At 40.7% G+C, this 21,249-nt stretch overlaps 1 protein-coding gene across 3 annotated transcripts in view; it reads left to right on the top strand.

The window, feature by feature from the left end:
* The window catches only part of EDEM3 (ER degradation enhancing alpha-mannosidase like protein 3), a 90,223-nt gene extending 71,692 nt beyond the window's left edge, over positions 1–18,531 (top strand). For 2 of the 3 annotated variants that reach the window (XM_081223508.1, XM_081223509.1), the window contains exon 20: positions 14,600–18,531. In XM_081223508.1, the coding sequence (XP_081079634.1) occupies positions 14,600–15,009 (410 nt within the window). In that variant the 3' untranslated portion in view covers positions 15,010–18,531. Of the gene's footprint in view, positions 1–11,262; positions 11,451–14,599 lie in introns of those variants that run through there. The other variant, XM_081223510.1, reaches the window with a different exon arrangement.
* Positions 18,532–21,249: the final 2,718 nt, after the last annotated feature.

Below are 21,249 nucleotides of genomic sequence, written 5' to 3'. Positions count from 1 at the left end.
TTAATCCATTCTGAGCTTATTTTTGTGTATGGTGTTAAGGAGTGATCTAATCTCATACTTTTACATGTCCCTGTCCAGTTTTCCCAGCACCACTTTTTTTTTTTTAATTAATTAATTTATTTATTTTGGGGTGTGTTTGGTCATCGTTTCTGTGCAAGGGCTTTCTCTACTTGCGGCGAGCGGGGGCCACTCTTCATCGCGGTGCGTGGCCCTCTCACTGTCATGGCCTCTCTCGTTGCGGAGCACAGGCTCCAGATGCGCAGGCTCAGTAGTTGTGGCTCACGGGCCTAGTTGCTCCGCGGCATGTGGGATCTTCCCAGACCAGAGCTCGAACCCATGTCCCTGCATTGGCAGGCAGATTCTCAAACACTGCGCCACCAGGGAAGCCCTACCCAGCACCACTTATTGAAGAGGCTGTCCTTTCTTCACTGTACATTCCTGTCTCCTTTATCAAAGATAAGGTGACCATATGTGCGTGGGTTTATCTCTGGGCTTTCTATCCTGTTCCATTGATCTATCTTTCTGTTTTTGTGCCAGTACCACACTGTCTTGATTACTGTAGCTTTGTAGTATAGTCTGAACTCAGGGAGCCTGATTCTTCCAGCTGTGTTTTTTGTTCTCAAGATTGCTTTGGCTATTCGGGGTCTTTTGTTTTTCCAAACAAATTTTGAAATTTTTTGTTCTAGTTCTGTGAAAAATGCCAGTGGTAATTTGATAGGGATTGCATTGAATCTGTAGATTGCTTTGGGTAGTAGTCATTTTCACAATATTGATTCTTCCAATCCAGGAACATGGTATATCTCTCCATCTATTTGTATCATCTTTAATTTCTTTCATCAGTGTCTTATAATTTTCTGCATACAGATCTTTTGTCTCCTTAGGTAGGTTTATTCCTAGATATTTTATTCTTTTTGTTGCAGTGGTAAATGGGAGTGTTTTCTTTTTTTTTTTTTTTTTTCTTTTTGCGGTATGTGGGCCTCTCACTGCTGTGGCCTCTCCCGTTGCGGAGCACAGGCTCCGGACGCGCAGGCCCAGCGGCCATGGCTCACGGGCCCAGCCGCTCCGCGGCACGTGGGATCCTCCCAGACCGGGGCACGAACCCATATCCCCTGCATCGGCAGGCGGACTCTCAACCACTGCGCCACCAGGGAGGCCCCCGGGAGTGTTTTCTTGATTTCACTTTCAGATTTTTCATCATTAGTGTACAGGAATGCCAGAGATTTCTGTGCATTAATTTTGTATCCTGCTACATTACCAAATTCATTGATTAGCTCTAGTAGTTTTCTGGTAACATCTTTAGGATTCTCTATGTATAGTATCATGTCATCTGCAAACAGTGACAGCTTTAATTCTTCTTTTCCAATTTGGATTCCTTTTATTTCCTTTTCTTCTCTGATTGCTCTAGCTAAAACTTCCAAAGCTATGTTGAATAAGAGTGGTGAGAGTGGGCAGCCTTGTCTTTTTCCTGATTTTAGTGGAAATGGTTTCAGTTTTTCACCATTGAGGACGATGTTGGCTGTGGGTTTGTCATATATGGCCCTTATTATGTTGAGGAAAGTTCCCTCTATGCCTACTTTCTGCAGAGTTTTTATCATAAATGGGTGTTGAATTTTGTCGAAAGCTCTCTCTGCATCTATTGAGATGGTCATATGGTTTTTCTCCTTCAATTTGTTAATATGGTGTATCACGTTGATTGATTTGCATATATTGAAGAATCCTTGCATTCCTGGAATAAACCCCACTTGATCATGGTGTATGATCCTTTTAATGTGTTGTTGGATTCTGTTTGCTAGTATTTTGTTGAGGATTTTTGCATCTATGTTCATCAGTGATATTGGCCTGTAGTTTTCTTTCTTTGTGACATCCTTGCCTGGTTTTGGTATCAAGGTGATGGTGGCCTTGTAGAATGAGTTTGGGAGTGTTCCTCCCTCTGCTATATTTTGGAAGAGTTTGAGAAGGATAGGTGTTAGCTCTTCTCTAAATGTTTGATAGAATTCACCTGTGAAGCCATCTGTTCCTGGACTTTTGTTTGTTGGAAGATTTTTTATCACAGTTTCAATTTCAGTGCTTGTGATTGGTCTATTCATATTTTCTATTTCTTCCTGAGTCAGTCTTGGCAGGTTGTGCATTTCTACGAATTTGTCCATTTCTTCCAGGTTGTCCATTTTATTGGCATAGAGTTTCTTGTAGTAATCTCTCATGATCTTTTGTATTTCTGCAGTGTCAGTTGTTACTTCTTTTTCATTTCGAATTCTATTGATTTGAGTCCTCTCCCTTTTGTTCTTGATGAGTCTGTCTAATGGTTTATCAATTTTGTTTATCTTCTCAAAGAACTAGCTTTTAGTTTTATTGATCTTTGCTATCGTTTCCTTCATTTCTTTTTCATTTTTTTCTGATCTGATCTTTATGATTTCTTTCCTTCTGCCAACTTTTAGGGTTTTTTGTTCTTCTTTCTCTAATTGCCTTAGGTGCAGGGTCAGGTTGTTTACTCGAGATATTTCCTGTTTCTTAAGTTGGGATTGTATTGCTATAAACTTCCCCCTTAGAACTGCTTTTGCTGCATCCCATAGGTTTTGGGTCATCGTGTCTCCATTGTCATTTGTTTCTAGGTATTTTTTAATTTCCTCTTTGATTTCTTCAGTGATCACTTTGTTATTAAGTAGTGTATTGTTTAGCCTCCATGTGTTTGTATTTTTTACAGATCTTTTCCTGTAAGTGATATCTAGTCTCATAGCATTGTGGTCACAAAAGATACTTGATACAATTTCAATTTTCTTAAATTTACCAAGGCTTGATTTGTGACCCAAGATATGATCTGTCCTGGAGAATGTTCCAGGAGCACTTGAGAAAAATGTGTATTCTGTTGTTCTTGGATGGAATGTCCTATAAATATCAATTAAGTCCATCTTGTTTAATGTATCATTCAAAACTTGTGTTTCCTTATTTATTTTCATTTTGGATGATCTGTCCATTGGTGAAAGTGGGGTTTTAAAGTCCCCTACTATGAGTGTGTTACTGTTGATTTCCCCTTTTATGCCTGTTAGTATTTGCTTTATGTATTGAGGTCCTCCTATGTTGGGTGCATAAATATTTACAATTGTTATATCTTCTTCTTGGATCGAACCCTTGATCATTATGTAGTGTCCTTTTTTGTCTTTTCTAATACTCTTTATTTTAAAGTCTATTTTGTCTGATATGAGAATTGCTACTCCAGCTTTCTTTTGATTTCCATTTGCATGGAATATCTTTCTCTATCCCCTTATTTTCAATCTGTATGTGTCTCTAGGTCTGAAGTGGGTCTGTTGTAGACAGCATATATATGGGTCTTGTTTTTGTATCCATTCAGCCAATCTGTGTCTTTTGGTGGGAGCATTTAGTCCATTACATTTAAGGTAATTATTGATATGTATGTTCCTATTCCCATTTTCTTAATTGTTTTGGGTTCGTTATTGTAGGTATTTTCCTTCTGTTGTGTTTCTTGCCTAGAGAAGTTCCTTTAGCATTTGTTGTAAAGGTGGTTTGGTGGTGCTGAACTCTCTCAGCTTTCGCTTGTCTGTAAACATTTTAATTTCTCCATCAAATCTGAATGAGATCCTTGCTGGGTAGAGTAATCTTGGTTGCAGGTTTTTCTCCTTCATCACTTTAAATATGTCCTGCCACTCCCTTCTGGCTTGTAGAGTTTCTGCTGAAAGATCAGCTGTTAACCTGATGGGGATTCCCTTGTGTGTTATTTGTTGTTTTTCCCTTGCTGCTTTTAATATGTTTTCTTTGTGTTTAATTTTTGACAGTTTGATTAATATGTGTCTTGGCGTATTTCTCCTTGGATTTATTCTGTATGGGACTCTCTGTGCCTCCTGGACTTGATTAACTATTTCCTTTCCCATATTAGGGAAGTTTTCAACTATAATCTCTTCAAATATTTTCTCAGTCCCTTTCTTTTTCTCTTCTTCTGGAACCCCTATAATTCAAATGTTGGTGCATTTAATGTTGTCCCAGAGGTCTCTGAGACTGTCCTCAGTTCTTTTCATTCTTTTTTCTTTATTCTGTTCTGCAGCAGTTATTTCCACTATTTTATATTCCACGTCACTTATCCGTTCTTCTGCCTCAGTTATTCTGCTATTGATCCCATCTAGAGAATTTTTAATCTCATTTATTGTGTTTCTAATTGCTGCTTGATTTGTCTTTAGTTCTTCTAGGTCCTTGTGAACTGTTTCTTGCATTTTGTCTATTCTATTTCCAAGATTTTGGATCATCTTTACTATCATTATTCTGAATTCTTTTTCAGGTAGAGTGCCTATTTCCTCTTCATTTTTTAGGTCTGGTGGGTTTTTATCTTGCTCCTTCACCTGCTGTGTGTTTTTCTGTCTTCTCATTCTGCTTACCTTACTGTGTTTGGGGTCTCCTTTTTTCAGGCTGCAGGTTCATAGTTCCCGTTGTTTTTGGTGTCTGTCCCCAGTGGCTAAGGTTGTTTCAGTGGGTTGTGTAGGCTTCCTGGTGGAGGGGACTGGTGCCTGTGTTCTGGTGGATGAGGCTCGATCTTGTCTTTCTGGTGGACAGGTCCACGTCTGGTGGTTTGTTTTGGGGTGCCTGTGGCCTTATTATGTTTTTAGGCAGCCTCTCTGCTAATGGGTGGGGTTGTGTTCCTGTCTTGCTAGTTCCTTGGCATAGGGTGTCCAGCGCTGTAGTTTGCCGGTCGCTGAGTGAAGCTGGGTACTGGTGTTGAGATGGAGGTCTCTGTGAGATTTTCGCCGTAACCTTTCCTCCTTCACAGCTCCCTCCCACTGGTGCAGGTCCCGTCCCTATCCTTTTGTCTCTGTTTTTTCTTTTTTCTTTTGCCCTACCCAGGTACGTGGGGAATTTCTTGCCTTTTGGGGTGTCTGAGGTCTTCTGCCAGCGTTCAGTAGGTGTTCTGTAGGAGATGTTCCACGTGTAGATGAATTTCTGGTGTACCTGTGGGGAGGAAGGTGATCTCCGCGTCTTACTCTTCTGCCATCTTCCCGCAGACCCCCATGAGGTTTTGATATAGGAGTCTATATATATATGTTTACACACAAGACTTTTTTAAGTTGCTGGTCTCTTAATTTCAAATGCATTTCCAGTATCCTGCATTTGTACTCCCTTCTCATGATTGCTGGTTTTGATATCATATTTTTGTGTGGATGATTTCCTACCTTTACTTTATGTTTGCCTTTACTGGTGAGCTTTCCCATTCGTAATTTTCTTGTTTCCAGTTGTAGGCCTTTTCTTTTCCAGCTAGAGAACTTCCTTTAGGATTTGTTGTAGAGCTGGTTTGGTGGTGCTGAATTCTCTTAGCTTTTGCTTGTCTGTAAAGCTTTTGATTTCTCCATCAAATCTGAACGAGAGCCTTGATGGGTAGAGTATTCTTGGTTTTAGGTTCTTTCCTTTCATCACTTTAAATATATCATGCCACCTTTCTTCTGGCCTGCAGAGTTTCTGCTGAAAAATCAGCTAATAACCTTATGGGGATGTCCTTGTATGTTATTTGTTGCTTTCCCTTGTTCCTTTTAGTATTTTTTCTTTGTCTTTAATTTTTGTCAGTTTGATTAATATGTGTCTTACCGTGTTCCTCCTTGTGTTTATCTTGTATGGGACTCTTTGCACTTCCTGGAGTTGAGTGAATGTTTCCTTTCTCATGTTAAGGAAGCTTTCAGCTATCATCTCTTCAAATAAATGCAAATGCTGGTGTGTTTAATGTTGTCCCAGAGGTCCCTTAGACTGTTGTCACTTCTTTTCATTCTTTTTTCTTTATTCTCTTCCACAGCAGTGATTTCCACCGCTGTGTCTTCCAGCACACTTATTCGTTCTTCTGCCTCATTTATTCTGCCATTGTTTCTTTCTAGTGTATTTTTTCATTTCAGTTATTGTATTATTCATCTCTGTTCTTTAAGTCCTCTATGTCTTTGTTAAACATTTCTTGTATCTTCTTGGTCTGTGCCTCCATTCTTTTTCTGAGATCTTGGACCACCTTTACTGTCATTACTCTGAATTCTTTTTCAGGTAGATTGACTATCTCTAATTCACTTAGTTGTTCTTCCCGTTTTTTATCTTGTTCCTTAGTCTAAAATATATTTCTTTGCCATGTCATTTTGTCTAACTTACTGTGTTTGTGGTCTCCTTTCCACAGGCTGCAGGATTGTAGTTCCTCTTGCTTCTGGTGTCTGTCCCCTGGTGGGTGAGGTTGGTCCAGTGGCTTGTGCAGGCTTCCTGGTGGGAGGGACTGGGGCTCTCCAGTGGTTGGTGGAGCTGGGTCTTGTCCCTCTGGTGGGCAGGGCCCTGTCAAGGGGTGTGTATAGAGGTGGCTGTGAGCTCAGTACAACTTCAGGCAGCCTTTCTGCTGATTGGTGGAGCTGTGTTCCACCCCTGCTGATTGTTTGGCCTAGGCGTTCCACCACTGGAGCCTGCAGGCTGTTGGGTGGGGCCAGGTCTCAGTACCAAAATGGCGACCTCCAGGAGAGCTCAGCCAATCAATATTCCTTGGAGCCTCCACCACCAGTGTCCTTGCCCCCACAGTGAGCCACATCCAACCCCCACATCCCCAGTAGACCCTCCAAGATCCTCATGTAGGTCTAGCCCTGGCTCCTATGGAGTCACTAGTTTGTGCTGGGTCCTAGTGCACGTGAAATCTTGTGTACACCCTCAAGAGTGGAATCTCTGTTTTCTCCAGTCCTGTGGAGCTCCTGCACTCAAGTCCTGCTGGGCTTCAAAGCCAAATGCTCTGGGGGCTCCGCCTCCCAATGCCAGCCCCCCAGTCTGGGGAGCCTGACAAGGGGCTCAGAACTGACTGCTGCGGGAGTACCTCTGCCATATAATGATTTTCCAGTTTTGTGGGTTGCCCACCTGGTGACTGTGAGATTTGATTATATTGCAAAAGCTCCTCCTACCATCTCATTGTAACTTCTTCTTTGTCTTTGGATGTACCTTTTTTTGTAGGTTCCAGTCTTTTGTTGATGGTTGTTCAGCAATTAGTTCTGGTTTTAGTGTTTTCATGAGAAGAGGTTGAGCTCAAGTCCTTCTACTCCACCATCATGTCCAGAATCAAGGGTTGCTTTTAGTTTGGATGCTTGCTACTTCTTTCCTAAGCGTGTGCTGGCTGTTATCCCCTTGATATGGGATATTTAGGTGTGGTGGCCTGTGTGCATTCCCTGTATGGTGGGGGCAGCAATTCGTGCCCACCTGCGGGACTTCCAGCAGTGGCAGTGGGCTGTGAGTGCCCAGAACAGCGGGGGCAAGTGCTTGCAGTCTGCTCGTGGGTCCCCTAACTGCGGCGGCAGCCCATGCACCCCTGGAACAGCAGGGGCAGCAACTGGCGCCTGCTCCTGGGTCACCTAGTGTCAGCAGCTGCCCTTGCACTCCCAGGACAGCAGGGGCAGTGCTTGGCACCCACTGCTGTGTCTCCCAGTAGGGGCAACATCCCGGGGCAGCAGGGAAAGTGATTGGCGCCTGCTTGCAGGTTTCCCAATGGTGGAGGTGGCTGGCACACTCCCGGGACAGCTGGGGCAGCACTTGGTGCTTGCTCACAGGTTGTTTAGCTGTGGCGATGGCCCATGCCCATCTCTGGAGCCCACAATAGCAGCAGTGGCTCGTGCCTGCACCTGGAGCTCGTGTAGATGGCGTCCTGTTGCCTGAGAGCCCACATGCACAGAAAGAAGCTCCTATGGCAGTCCCATACCTCTCCTCGTGTGCCCCCCAACAATGGTGCCTTGCCTCTCTGTCAGGCCCAGACCTCTTCCAAGTGCATCCTCAGCTGCCATACTCCAGCTTCTTCAGGCTGTCTCCCTGCAGCCAACCCTTGGTCCTCTCCCTGGGTCTGACCTCCAAAGCCACAGCTTCAGCATCCAGCCCCTGTCCATACCAGCAGATGAGCATCTCAGGCTGGGGAATGTAGGATGGTGGTACCAACCATAGGTGCAGGTCTCTGTCCATTTTGCCTTCTGCAAACTGGTTGCTGCACTCTCCTCTGAGTCTCTGAAGCACCCCCTCTGTCCAGGCTGATCTCCCCACTGGTGAGGGGACTTCCCAGGGTGGGGAAACGTTTCCTTCTTCACAGCTCCCTCCCTGGGGCACAAGTCCCATCGTGATTCCTTTCTCTTTTTTTTTTTTCTTTTTTCTTTCAACCCACCTGTTTATGTGGAGGTTTTCTTGCCCTTTCAGAAGTCTGAGTTCTGCCAGCATTCAGTAGATGTTCTGTGTGAATCGTTCCACTTGTAGATGTGTTTTTGATGTATTTGTGGCAGAAGGTAAGCTCCACATCCTACTCCTCTGCCATCTTGATTCCTCCCTGATTATTTTTTTATTGTTTTTTCTAGTCTCTATTTATTTCCTCTCTGATCTTTATTATCGCCTTCCTTCTGTTGACTTTAGGTTTTGTTTGTTCTTTTTCTAATTTGTTTAGGTGGTGGGTTAGGTTGTTTATTTGAAACTTTTCTTGTTTCTTAAAGAAGGCCTGTATCACTATGAACTTCCCTCTAAGAGCTGCTTTTGCTACATCCTATGTTATTTGTATGGTTGTGTTTTCATTGTCATTTACCTCAAAGTATTTATTTTATTTTTTATTTTTGGCTGTGTCAGGTCTTAGTTGAGGCACATGAGATCTTCATTTCAGCAAACAGGCTTCTCTCTAGTTGTGGCACGCAGTCTTCTCTCTAGTTGTGGCGTGTGGGTTTTCTCTCTGTAGTTATGACACTCAGGCTCCAGAGTGCATGGGCTCTGTAGTTGCGGCACACAGGCTCTCTAGTTGAGGCCTGTGGGCTCAGTAGTTGTGGCACCCAGCTTAGTTGCCCCACAGCACTTGGGATCTTAGTTCCCTGACCAGGAGTTGAACCCACGTCCCCTGCATTGAAAGGCAGATTCTTTACCACTGGACCACTGGGGAAGTGCATCAAAGTATTTTTTAATTTTTTTTTCCATCATTGTCCCATTGGTTTTGTAGTAGCATGTGGTTTAGTCTCCATGTAATTGTTTTTTCTCATTTCTTTCCTTGTGATTGTTTTCTAGTTTCATGCTGTTATGGTCAGTAAAGATGCTTGAAATAATTTTTATACTCTTAAATTTGCTGAGGCTTGTTTTGTGGCCTAATATGTGGTCAATCTTAGAGAATGTTCCATGTGCACTTGAAAAGAATGTGTATTCTGCTTTTTTGGGGTGTAATGTCCTGAAAATATCAATTAAGTCTAACTGTTCTATTGTATTATTTAGGATCTCTGTTGCCTTATTGATTTTCTGTCTCAAAGATCTTTTCATTGATGTGAGTGGGGTGTTAAAGTCTCCTACTATTATTGTATTCCCATCAGTTTCTCCCTTTATGACTGTGTTTGTTTTTTGTATTTGGGTGCTGTATTGGGTGCATATGTGTTGATGAGTGTAATATCCTCTCCTGGTATTGATCCTTTTATCATTATATAGTGTCCTTCTTCATCTTTCTTTATAGCCTTTGTTTTAAAGTCTATTTTGTCTGATAAAGAGTATTGTGACCCCTGCTTTCTTGTCATTTCTGTTTGCATGAAATATCTTTTTCCATCTCCTCATTTTCAATCTATATGTGTCCTTTGCTCTAAAGTGGGTCTCTTGTAGACAGCATATTTTAGGCCCTTGTTTTTTTTAATCTAATCTGCCACTCTGTCTCTTTTGATTGGAGCATTTGGTCCATTGACATTTAAGGTAATTATTGATAGATATGTATTTATTACCATTTTAAACCTTGTTTTCCTGTTGATTTTATATTTCTTCTTTGTCCTTTTCTTTTTCTTTTGGTTTTTCCTTTTGTGGTCTGATGATTTTCTTTTGTTTTATGAATCTGTTGTATGTGATAGATTCATAAAATCTGGTTTTGGTTTTTGTGAATCTGTTGTATGTTTTTGATTTGTGATTACCCTCTTTTGTGTATCTATTGTATGTTTTTGATTTGTGGTTACCCTGTTTTTCAAGTATATTAACCCCTTCCTATATCTGCTTGCTTTAGACTGGTAGTCATGTAGGCTCAAACACATTCTAGAAAAAAAAATCTATATTTTCTTACTCTCCTCCCCCACATTTTATGATTTTGATGTCCTCTTTTACATCTTCATGTTCATCCTTTTGCTATTCATTGTGGTTATCATTGCTTTCACAGAAATTTTTTTTAATTGTGATTTTAAAAAATCTGTGTACTGGCTTATTTAAATGATTTACTTTCCATTTATGGTTTTTTTCCCTAAAGATTCTAACTTTTTTTCTATTTAGAGAAGACCTTTCAACGATTCCTTTAGGATAGGTTTAATATTGCTGTATTCCTTTAGTTTTTGCTTGTCCGGGAAATTCTTTCTCTCTCTGATTTTAAATTTGATAATCTTGCTGGACAGAGTATCCTACATTTCACATTTTTCCCTTTTAGGACTTTGTATCTTGCCACTCCCTTCTGACCTGCAGCGTTTCTGTAGAGAAATCAACTGATACAGCCTTATGGGGGGTTCCCTTGTAATTAACTCTGTTTTTCTCTTGCTGCCTTTAGAATCCTCTCTTTAACTTTTGCCATTTTTATTATAATATGTCTTGGTGTAGGTCTGTTTGGGTTTATCTTGTTTGGGACCCTCTGTGCTTCCTGTACCTGGATATCTGTCCCCTTCTTTAGGTTTGGGAAGTTTTCAGCCATAATTGCTTCAAAGACATCTTCAATCCTGTTTTCTCTCTCTTCTGGGATCCCTACTAAGTGTACGTTGGCATGCTTTATTCTTATATTGCTTTCTTATATTGCTTTCATTTTTTTTTTCATGTGGCTTTCTGTTGTTCTGACTGGGTGATTTCCATGATTCTATCTTCCAGATCACTTATTCGTTCTGCATTATTTTTTCTGCTGTTCATTGCCTTTAGCTCAGCTTTTGTCTCAGTGAATGAATTCTCTAATTTTTCTTGGTGCCTGTTTGTAGTTTCTAGTAATAGTAATCTGCCTTTCTATCAATAGTCCTTCTTAACTCCATCAGTATTTTCATTATCTCCTGTTTGAACTCGATGTCTCTTACACTGAAGAGGCCTGTTTCGTTGTTTGTTCGTTCAGGGGATTCTCTGGATCTTTTAATTGGGAGTGGTCCTCTGCCTCTTCATTTTACTTACACTTCTCCTGCTCTGTGAGTTTAGGAGAAACAATTATCTCTGTGGTCTTGGAGGGCTATTTTTATGTGGAAGCATCCCTGTATAGCCTGTGTGGGTTTAATATTTTTTGGTGTGAGGGCTGTTTTTAGTGTGGATGCCTGTTCCCTCTTTCCTCAGTGTATGCTGGCCGTTATCCCCTTGATGGGAGGTGTGACTGGTGTTGTGGTGACCAGAGCCTGCACTGGATATTGATCGGGGCCTCCTCTTTTGCTCTGTGGTTGTTACTGCCCTGTCAGGGGCTGGGTCTGTTCCCTAGCTGTTGGAGTAGAAGCCCCCAGATCCGTTTCTGAGCTGCAGTGTGAGGTAGGTGGGATTGGAGCACTCCCACAGGGGGAGGAGGAGCCGCTGAGTATTCCTCTACCAGAGCTGTTCACCAGTGAGTGTGCTCTGTTGTGTCACCTGTCACCCATTGTGTGGGCTCACAAAGTATACTGCCCTCAGCCCCGTCTAAACCTTGGGAATGCTGGCAATCAGCCCTGGTGTCCCTCAGGTGTTGTTTTCACAAGGCCACCAGCACAGATCCACTAAAGCCGGGTCCCAGGACTGTAGTAGTTGCACACCTGGACCTGCTGTGGGAGCTATGGAGGCAGCTCAAACCCAGGCCCAGCCCAGCCCCCATGTGCACGTGCCCACAAAGCCCACAGCTGCTAAGGCCAGACCTACCCCAGCATGGGAGCACCTGTTGTCTACTCGGATGTCCTGCAGATGCTGAATTTACAAAGCCAGCAGCGGAGGTGTAAGTACACAGCTCACACAGCTGCAGGGAGAGATTGCAGCCCTGCTTCCTAAGTCACGCGGCCCCTGGGGCTCAGCTGTGGTTTCAGGCCTGCTTCTGTGCGTGGGCAGCTCACTGGTGTCTGCTCCTGGGGCCTGCCGAGGTGGTGGTTGGTGCAGGTGCCAGCCTAGGCGGTGGCTGGGACCCCTGAGCCTGCCCAGGTGGGAGCCCGAGGAGGCAGCTGGGTTGCAGGAATCTGCTGAGTCTGGAGCCCCTGAGGCAGTGGCTGTTGTGCAGTGTCCCGGAGTCGGTGGAGGCAGAGGCTGGCATGTGGAGAAAGGGGCTGCCATGGCACCCTTCCCTTTGTGCCCCACTTAACAATGGCTCTTCAGTTCTGTGGCAGGCCTGGGCTTCTGCAGACACCCCTGGCTGTAGCCATACCACACTCCAGCCCCTTCAGGCTTTCTCTGCACAGCCAACAGCAGTCCTCTCCCTAGGTCTGTCCTCTAAACTCCGAGTATCAGCACTCGGTCCCTGCCTGTACCAGCGGACACACGTCTCAGGCTGGGGCGTGCAGGGTAGCGGTACAACAGTCTGTGTGGGTCTCTCTCCTGCCTGCCACAAACTGGTTGTTGCACTCTCCTCTGCGCCTCTGAAGCTGCCTTTCTGTCCCAGCTGATCTGAGGGGGCTTCCCAGGGTGCAGGAACCTTTCCTCTTTTCAGCTCCCTCCCAGGGGCGTAGGTCCCGTCCCACTTCCTTTTTTTTTTTCCCCCTTCGTCCTACCCCGTTACGTAGAGCTCTTTCTTGTCCTTTCAGGTGTTTGAGGTCTTCTGCCAGTGTTCAGTAGGTGTTCTGTGAGAATTGTTCCATTTGTAGATGTATTTTTGATGTATTTGTGGGAGGAGGTGAGTTCCACGTTCTTTACCGCTGCCATCTTGATTGGAGCCTATACTATTCTGTTTTCGTATTCTATTTTATTAGCTAGATTTCCAAAATAATATTATATAACATGTAAACCTAGAGTGATTTTTTGCCAAAATCACAATCTTTATTACTAGAAGAAATAGCCTTACACTTTCTCCTATTCTTCTAAGCTAGATTAATGCAATCTAGAAACAAAGTTGAAGGTTCTTCTTTCCCTTCTCCCTACTTAGGGTAGCCTAGCATAAATGAGCCCTAAGCAGCCAGACACTGCTTTCTCTTCTTTGGGCCCCACCATAGTTTGCCTTGATGTCACATTAAAATGTACCCTTTCCACAGCTGAGAGAATGTGTGGGGACTCCTCCCCCTTGCCCTCCTTCCCCCTGACCAACCCCACCTAAGAACTATCTTAAACTTCCCTAGTCAAGTAATCCTACCTGATCAGGGTATATGTATACACACCCTCCTCTACCTCCCTGTGTGCCTGTATTTTCCTTCAGTTGTTCTGGTTTTATCGTAAGTCCATCTTCCCTTTCTTCTTTGACTAATTAACTCTGATTATCTTTTATATCACAGTTAAGTATCACTTTCTGAAGGAAGCCCTCAAATCTCCTTATTCTTTCCTAACACCATGACATGTGTCACAGAGTTTTCTATTGTGTGATTATTCCTAAACTTTGTTTTCCCCAGCTGGACTATAAGATTCAGAAGGGCAGGTCAGGTGTGTGTTTTCACCTCGTTTTATCCGTAGCACCTTACACAGTGCCTGCCACACAGTGGACACTTGGGAGATCTTTACCAACTGACTGCAGAGTCTGAGAATGCAGCATGTGGGTGTCAATGCTAATATTTAAGCACTTTCTTCTAGGAACCCTAAATAAAATGCCTCTAGTGGTTTTATTATATATTCATTACAAGAAGTTTAAACTGCTTTTCATCCTTCCAGTGGATTTTATGATTATATCTTAGAATTCATAGATCTCCAATAATGAAATAGAAGTTTTGTAAATAATCTGGTTTTGTGCTTATGAAAATGTTGTATTTGATCAATCACATTGATATGCATGAATCATTCAAAGTTTTGTATTATCTGCATTTTCATGGTTTACTGAGTGGGAATTTCACTTTTCAAAGAATATTATCTTAAAGTACAGCAATGTCATGTGCTGTTTAAAATGTATTCTATTTATAAAGATGCAGTTGTAGAGAATGGACTTGAGGACACGGGGAGGGGGAAGTGTAAGCTGAGACCAAGTGAGAGAGTGGCATTGACATATATACACTACCAAATGTAAAATCGATAGCTAGTGGGAAGCAGCCGCATGGCACAGGGAGATCAGCTCGGTGCTTTGTGACCACCTAGAGGTGTGGGGTAGGGAGGGTGGGAGGGAGACGCAAGAGGGAGGGGATATGGGGATATATACATATAGTTGATTCACTTTGTTATACAGCAGAATCTAACACAACATCGTAAAGCAGTTATACTCAAAGATGTTTAAAATAAATAATTAAATTTAAAAAATGTATTCTATTTAATATGTTCTCATGTGCAGGCTTTCCTGAATTTAGATATTTAATATCTGAGACATAATACAAATTTATATGCATTTTAATAGTATTATTGTTAGTATATTTCTTGGCATTTACTAATACCCATTGAAGGCAGTCTTATTAGTTATTAGAGTCATTCTGCATTAACATGATTTTCTTTAACTTTTATTTTTTTGTTTTATTACCAAAACCAGTATGGTTTTGAGAATGTGATAGTACATGTTTTGTGGGGAAAGTAGCATGAAGTTTGTTTCTTTCATATACAGATCCTGAGATGGAAAATGAAGAACAACCATCCTCTGAAAATGATTCTCAGAATCAGAGTGCTGAACAGATTGCATCAAGTTCTCAGGAGGTTGATTTGGTTGATCAGGAGTCTCCTGAGGAAAGTTCTCTAAACTCTCACCCAGAATCTTTGTCTCCAGCAGATACGGACAATGCTGCAAGCATTTCTCCTCCTGAACAGAATTCTAATCCCACGGAAAACCATGAGACTACAAGTCTTGATGGTGAATGTACAGATTTAGATAACCAGCTTCAAGAACAATCAGAAACTGAGGAGGATTCCAATCCTAATGTTAGCTGGGGTAAAAAGGTCCAACCTATAGACTCCATATTAGCAGACTGGAATGAAGATATAGAAGCATTTGAAATGATGGAGAAGGATGAGCTCTGACTCACTAAAGTCTACCTGGTGGTAGGTATTTCAAAAGAAAAGGTAAACTGTGGATAATAGATACCCTGATACTAAGCAGGCTCTCTCACGGGAGGCTCTAAGTATGGTGATGAACAACCACGTTCTGACTGGGAGAGTTAGTTATCATAGGAATCTGGAACATGCTGTGTTAGAACTGACCTTGTTTATAACTGTCCCATCAAAAATGCAAACTCACAGTTTCCCCCTCAGGTGACAGCGTTGCACCACCTTGCTGCATCTCAGGCCAGGAAAAGATTATTGGGCGTTTCTAGGAAGCAGATTTCTGCACTCTCTAGACGGTAGAGAAACAAGTTCAGTTAACTGTGAGGTGGGGAATACAAATTTGTACAGCTTTCTAATTGAAGGAAGCTCTCGATTTTCTTGGTTTTGGGGTTAGAGGCTCTTTGAGGAAAACACATAGGAGTATTTTGGGCATTCTGGTTATGCTGCCTTCACAGAAACACTCAAAAGTGACCTAAGTGGTTATGAAGCAAATACATTCATGGTGAAAACAGTCTTTGCTCATCATTTTCACTTGCTTCATTATGTAACATGATCAAGATGACTTGATTTTTTTTCCCCCTCTTTAACAGTGTCCTTTTCATTTAAACCAAAGGTGAAGCCAGTGTACTTTCTCAGTGAGTTCTCTGCATAAAGACTAATCATTGGGACCAGGTAAAAAGGTCATATATCATGGAAATTGGTTACTTAATACTTTTGAAAAATGGAGCAAGGGGAGAAACTATAATGTTGCAATATGAACTTGCCATTGGGCCTTCCGTAAGGAAAGCTGTGACTACTCTGAAATGGAACTTAAAGTTATATCTTTGTAGGGTAAATTATATATCTTTTCCAGTTCATTTCATTGGAGGTGATTACCTCTAGCCATCAGCCTTACTCCATCCCATGTTTAGAATGCATTTTGAGCCACAAGGCCTATGTTGCCAATAGCTGAGTACATTTTGTTCCATTTTTCTATCTTAGAGAGCCATGATAAAACTGTGGTAGTGATCTAAAAATTCTGGAGTAACTACTATTTTTCCTCCTTTGAAACTAGTTTCTAAAGTTGCACCTAAGAAGTCTGTCACATTTTCTGTTGAATCATGGTTTTTAAGTTTGCTTTTTTTTTAAACAAATATTCCTTCTGATATGAACTTGAAAATTAGTCTACAGTAACCTGTGTAAAACACACAGTAGCAACTAACATATAGCCATATAGCTTAATGAGAATTTTTTTTCCTTTGTGTGAGTGTGTGTGTGTGTGTGTGGCAGTCTGGTGCTGGCCACATTTAAGTTTTAAAAACTTCGTTGTTGATATCTGTAGACAGCCCTGTAATTGAAATCATGGCTTTACTCATTTTATTTATTTTTTTAAACTTACCTGAATCAGTTCTAAAGGAATATTTGAGACTTAATTTCTTTTTTCTGTACCATGACATTATAAAACCCTTTTTCTTAAAACACAGTTTTTGAGGTACTGATGAACTTAAACTGTATATGGAGCTGTTAAAAGAACAGCAGTGCTGTATTGTAGTTATGTATATTCATGTACAGTATGTCTTAGATCCCAGGTAAACATGTTATTTTATAAGGGGATAAATAGCTGCTTTCAAAAATTCCAGCTAAACTTAATTGGGTCAGTGAGTAATAAACCTAATAGAGAATTCACTTTGAGGGGGGAAAAAGAGTAGTATACACGACCTTTATTGGCCCTTAATTAAACCTGACACCAAAATGGATATTTTTAGTCTCTCTGCATGTGAAATTTGGCGTAAGAAGATAGAACTATAATACATATAGTATACAGAAGGATAGACATTAGTGCTTTGTTCATCTTAGTTGCAAAGCTGCCAAAATAGCTGAAGCTTAATTACTTGAATTGCCTTGATTTATAGGACTGGGGCTTGGAGAAAAGGAGATGTTCCTTTAAGACTTGGATTACAGAAGCCTTATATACATTGATTTGATTTTCTTTTTGTATCTCAGAGCCATTGTTGTCTAAATCTAAATTTTCTAAGTTATCAAAGCAACATAATTTTATTTCCAGCAGAGATCTTGTGGCATACAAGGAAAAGCCAGCTTACTGCCACTTACCCTTTCTTTGGCCATTAGGGGGAGTTGTTGCCATTCATTGTGGTTTAGAAGCAAATTGCTGGCTTGTTTAGAAAAATGAATCCTTAAAAAAAATGAAAGAAAAGGAAAAAAATTTAACAAATTATACTTAATACCCAGAAGGAATTATACGTTATTTTTCCCTAGCTAGGAAAAGAAGGTATAGTGTTCAGCTTCAAAACTCCAACATTGTCATTGACTCTCCATTCTTAATTGACATACTGCCACAAAGTTGTTTTTTATTTCATTAAAAAATTTCAACATCATTAGGCATTTTTTAAAATGTTTTGTTTTTAAATCTTTTATAGCATTTTATTTACTTCCTAAAGATTCAGGGGATTCTATGTAACCCTGAATTTTAGAAACATCTGGTCTACCTCAGTTAGATGTTGACTGCATAGAGATAGAGCTGAAGTGATCACCACAGCCATAAAATTGACTAAGAAGGATTTATACAATGTTTACAAACCCGGAATCAAGTAAGGATTTTATCTGAAAGTTAAAAGTTAGATATTAGAGAAAGTATTTAATTCAGGTATTTTCAAGTTTTAAAACTTCACTTGTTTACCTACTAAAAATAGTTATAGTTTTTTCTGCTTAGGAAGGTCCATTAAAATGGTATACCCTAATTTGCAATGCTTTTCCCATAAAGTTTTAGATGTGAAAGAATTGTAATTTACCAGATATGTTTGGGATGGGATATTTTGTTGGGTAGGTTTTGTTTTTAACTTTTAATAGGCTTCCAACAAGAATATAATTGTTTCAGAACAAATTTTTTTAACATTATACTTTTCCCTTTTTCTTCAGTGTTAGAGGGTAAAATAAAAAATTGTGCACTCTGTGATTTTAACTTCTCTAATATGCTCTCTTGAGATTTTTTTAAATTTAAATTACCATCTCACAGCCCTTATAATAGTAAAACCAGCATTTGTTCCCTCACCAAACCCCATGCCAAATTCATCATAAAGAAAGCTCAGCGTCAGTAATTCAAATAGTGCTTATAATTGTAGAGGCGGGGGTAGGGGCATTTAATAAATATTCCAACCGGTCGTTTTATGCACAAGGCTTCAGTCAGAACATAGAAAAAAAAAAACATTCTGTGAATGAAATATTGTATGTTCAGATTTTATAAAAGACATTTTTAAAAGCCCAATTTACAGCCGTATATTTTCTTATGATGTAATTTATGAAAAAGATGTCTGTACTAACAGGTGCTGTAACACTACTGTTGTTGGATTTTATTGTTTGGTGATAAATGTATACAATATTTCTAAGGGAAACTATGTACTGTGATGTAAAAGTCTGGGCAAAATGTATATAATCCTTGTATATAATTGTGTATTTGATTATAATGACTGATTGTAAAGATTAATAAAATATGTAAATATCCTGGTCTAGTTTTAATTTTAAGCATCACTTTGCATATCTTTATACTTTGATATCTTTAAATTTTTTTCACCACTGTCTTCGCTTTAATTTTCATTTTACCCTACCAGAGTAAATTTGGGGGACAGCTTAGAGTATAGACATGCAAACATATGTTGAACAGTTCCACAACTCAACTAGGACCCTCAGAGTGGAGTTAGTAATTCAGTGTCAATATTGGTAACGTGTTTATTTTTTGTTTACTAATATTTATTAAAATCATTTGTCCTTTTAATATTTTCATCAAGAGTAATACTGACCTCTCCTGTTAATTCCAGTGAGACCATTTCATTTAGCAGCCACTTTCAGATACTGTGATACTATGCTTTTCATCTGTACTGTTCCAGGGTTTTTGAACACAGATATCTTGAAAGATCTGATAATAATAATAATAATCACTGTTATTTATTGATAATTGTTTTCTTTAAGATCAGCAAACTGAGAGTTGAACAAGTTCTTATCATCTTACGTGAAGTCCGACCTTTTGTGCCTGGGCAATGGAACGGGAGCCTTGGTTTATTTCCAGAGCCTATGCTCCTTCCAGTGTGCCATCCTCTCCCTTCCTTTCTCAGTCCTCCTCACCCCTCCTTCCACCCCCATTTCAGTTTCTGCTCACCTTTTGCTCAGCCACTACCTTCCCACCTGACCACTTTCTCCCCACCTGGGGTTGAAGTTTAGAAATGTTAGCATCCATTCTCAGGTTCTCTGGGCATTAATTCCAGTCTCAGCGTGCCTCCATTCCTCTAGGACAAAGCACCACTATTTCAGGAAGAGTTAAAGGATCCAGGAGTATCTCTTGGAAGATTTCAAAGGGGAGGTTGCTTCTCTTTTCTGGGTAAAGCAAGCTTTAAGAGGTCTGTCTACTAAGAGAAGCTAAGTAATTTAATGGTTGAAACGAGTAAGTGTCAGCATCTACCTGCTAGGAAGGCTTATCCTTCTCAAAGCCTTGCTCTTAACTTACCCTAATAAGCCTGGAGGTCTATAATTTCCATCCATCCTTTACAGTGAAGTAGTCAATGGGAGGCCACTGATTGATAGAACCCTGGTGATTCTCTTAATCCATAAAAGAATGCACTCATCATCCCAGATGATAGTGGGAGAAATAACTTTAGAAGTCCTATGGTGTTAGAGCACATTTCTATCCTTGTTTTAGTCTCAGCTGTCTAAGAAGTGGTACTGTCTTAAGAAATAGCAGCAGGTAATAATGAAAAAATACTTTGGATGTAATAGTAGGATGGGGTTTCTTAAAATGAAAAGATTGAAAACCTTCCTCACAGGTTAAGGGAGAGAACCAAAGTCATTAAATAGAGGAAGAAGAACTTAACACCAAGGGACTGGCTGCTACCCTCCCACCACCACCACGCTGGTGTTGGGGTTGTGCAGTAACTGGAGGCACATCCTACACAGGAACCCCCTACTTTATCGTTTCCCAATTTCTGGGAAAAGCCATTGACCTTGGGTCAAGAGGCAATCTGACAAACACTGCCAGCTAGCTTGTCTTAAACTCCCTTTCCCCACTCTCCCATCCAGCTTCCTCCATCTGTAGAGTAGATGAAGTTCTCAAGGCAGTCCCAGACAGCTGCTACCTTTAGAAGGACTAATCCGTTCATTAGTCCTTTCTTACCTGAGGTCTTAAGCTAAGAGAATTCCAACCCCAACTGTCTTATTACATTAATATTTAATAAAATATGTAAATATTTTTAAGCCCTGTGATCTCAGTCTCTAATCATTACTTTCAACTCAGTCTTGTCCACTCACTTGGATAGTTCTTCAGGACCTCCAATCCACTGATTCTTCCAGTTTCTCAGAATCCATCACCCCTCCCCATGACCTCACTTCCCAATGTCTCTTCTTCTTTTGAACAAACTTGGCAAAACTTTAAATCTTATTAAACTCAACTAGTCACTGATTTTCACCTAAACTTAAGTAGCTGTTGGAACTGGATGAAATCACACCACCAGTGCTGACTGGCCTGACTTTAAATCATGAACACAAATCTCAAATGAGATTCAATACTTCCCACAATTCCAACCACATTTCTCTAGCTGATTTATTTTCCCACTCAGACTACAGTTTCACACCACCTTTCTTTTCAAATATCCTATGCTCCTCCCATCACTCATGTGATGACCTCACCACATATATTTCATTGAGAAAATAGATGCAGATGAGAATGACCTCAACTTCCACCAACTTCTCTACCTACTGAATCCACATGGCTTTATTTGCATTTATTTTGATGGAAATTTCCCTACACATATTCTAGGACAATCATCCACATTTTCTACTTTGATAATTGGAGAGTGGGAACCCCCAGACTCGAACTAGAGGTACTGAAAAATAGAAGAATCAGGCTGCTAGACTCGAACACAAAGGTGAAGGAATTCCCACCCACCCCCGCCTTACTATTCCCTCCCATATGTGTATTCTAACCCTGAAGGGAGCATTAAATTATCTCCATCACTGGGAGTTGTGAAAATAAATATCGGACACCATACATACACAGGGATGCCTCATTCAAGATCCAGAAATCTAATTCTCCCCCAAACCTACAAAACACAGATTTACATTCCTTTCTGAGAAACTGGGCAATAAAATATTCACCAAAATTTTATATAACAAGCTCTTTTCCATATACTTTTCATAAGTTTGTGCTTATTTTTGTTTTATTTTTACTGCTAA

The sequence above is a fragment of the Mesoplodon bidens genome (genome assembly GCF_964165515.1).
Source record: "Mesoplodon bidens genome assembly, chromosome: 2".
Classification (NCBI taxonomy): domain Eukaryota; kingdom Metazoa; phylum Chordata; class Mammalia; order Artiodactyla; family Ziphiidae; genus Mesoplodon; species Mesoplodon bidens.
This window is presented reverse-complemented; position numbering and strand designations above follow the sequence as displayed.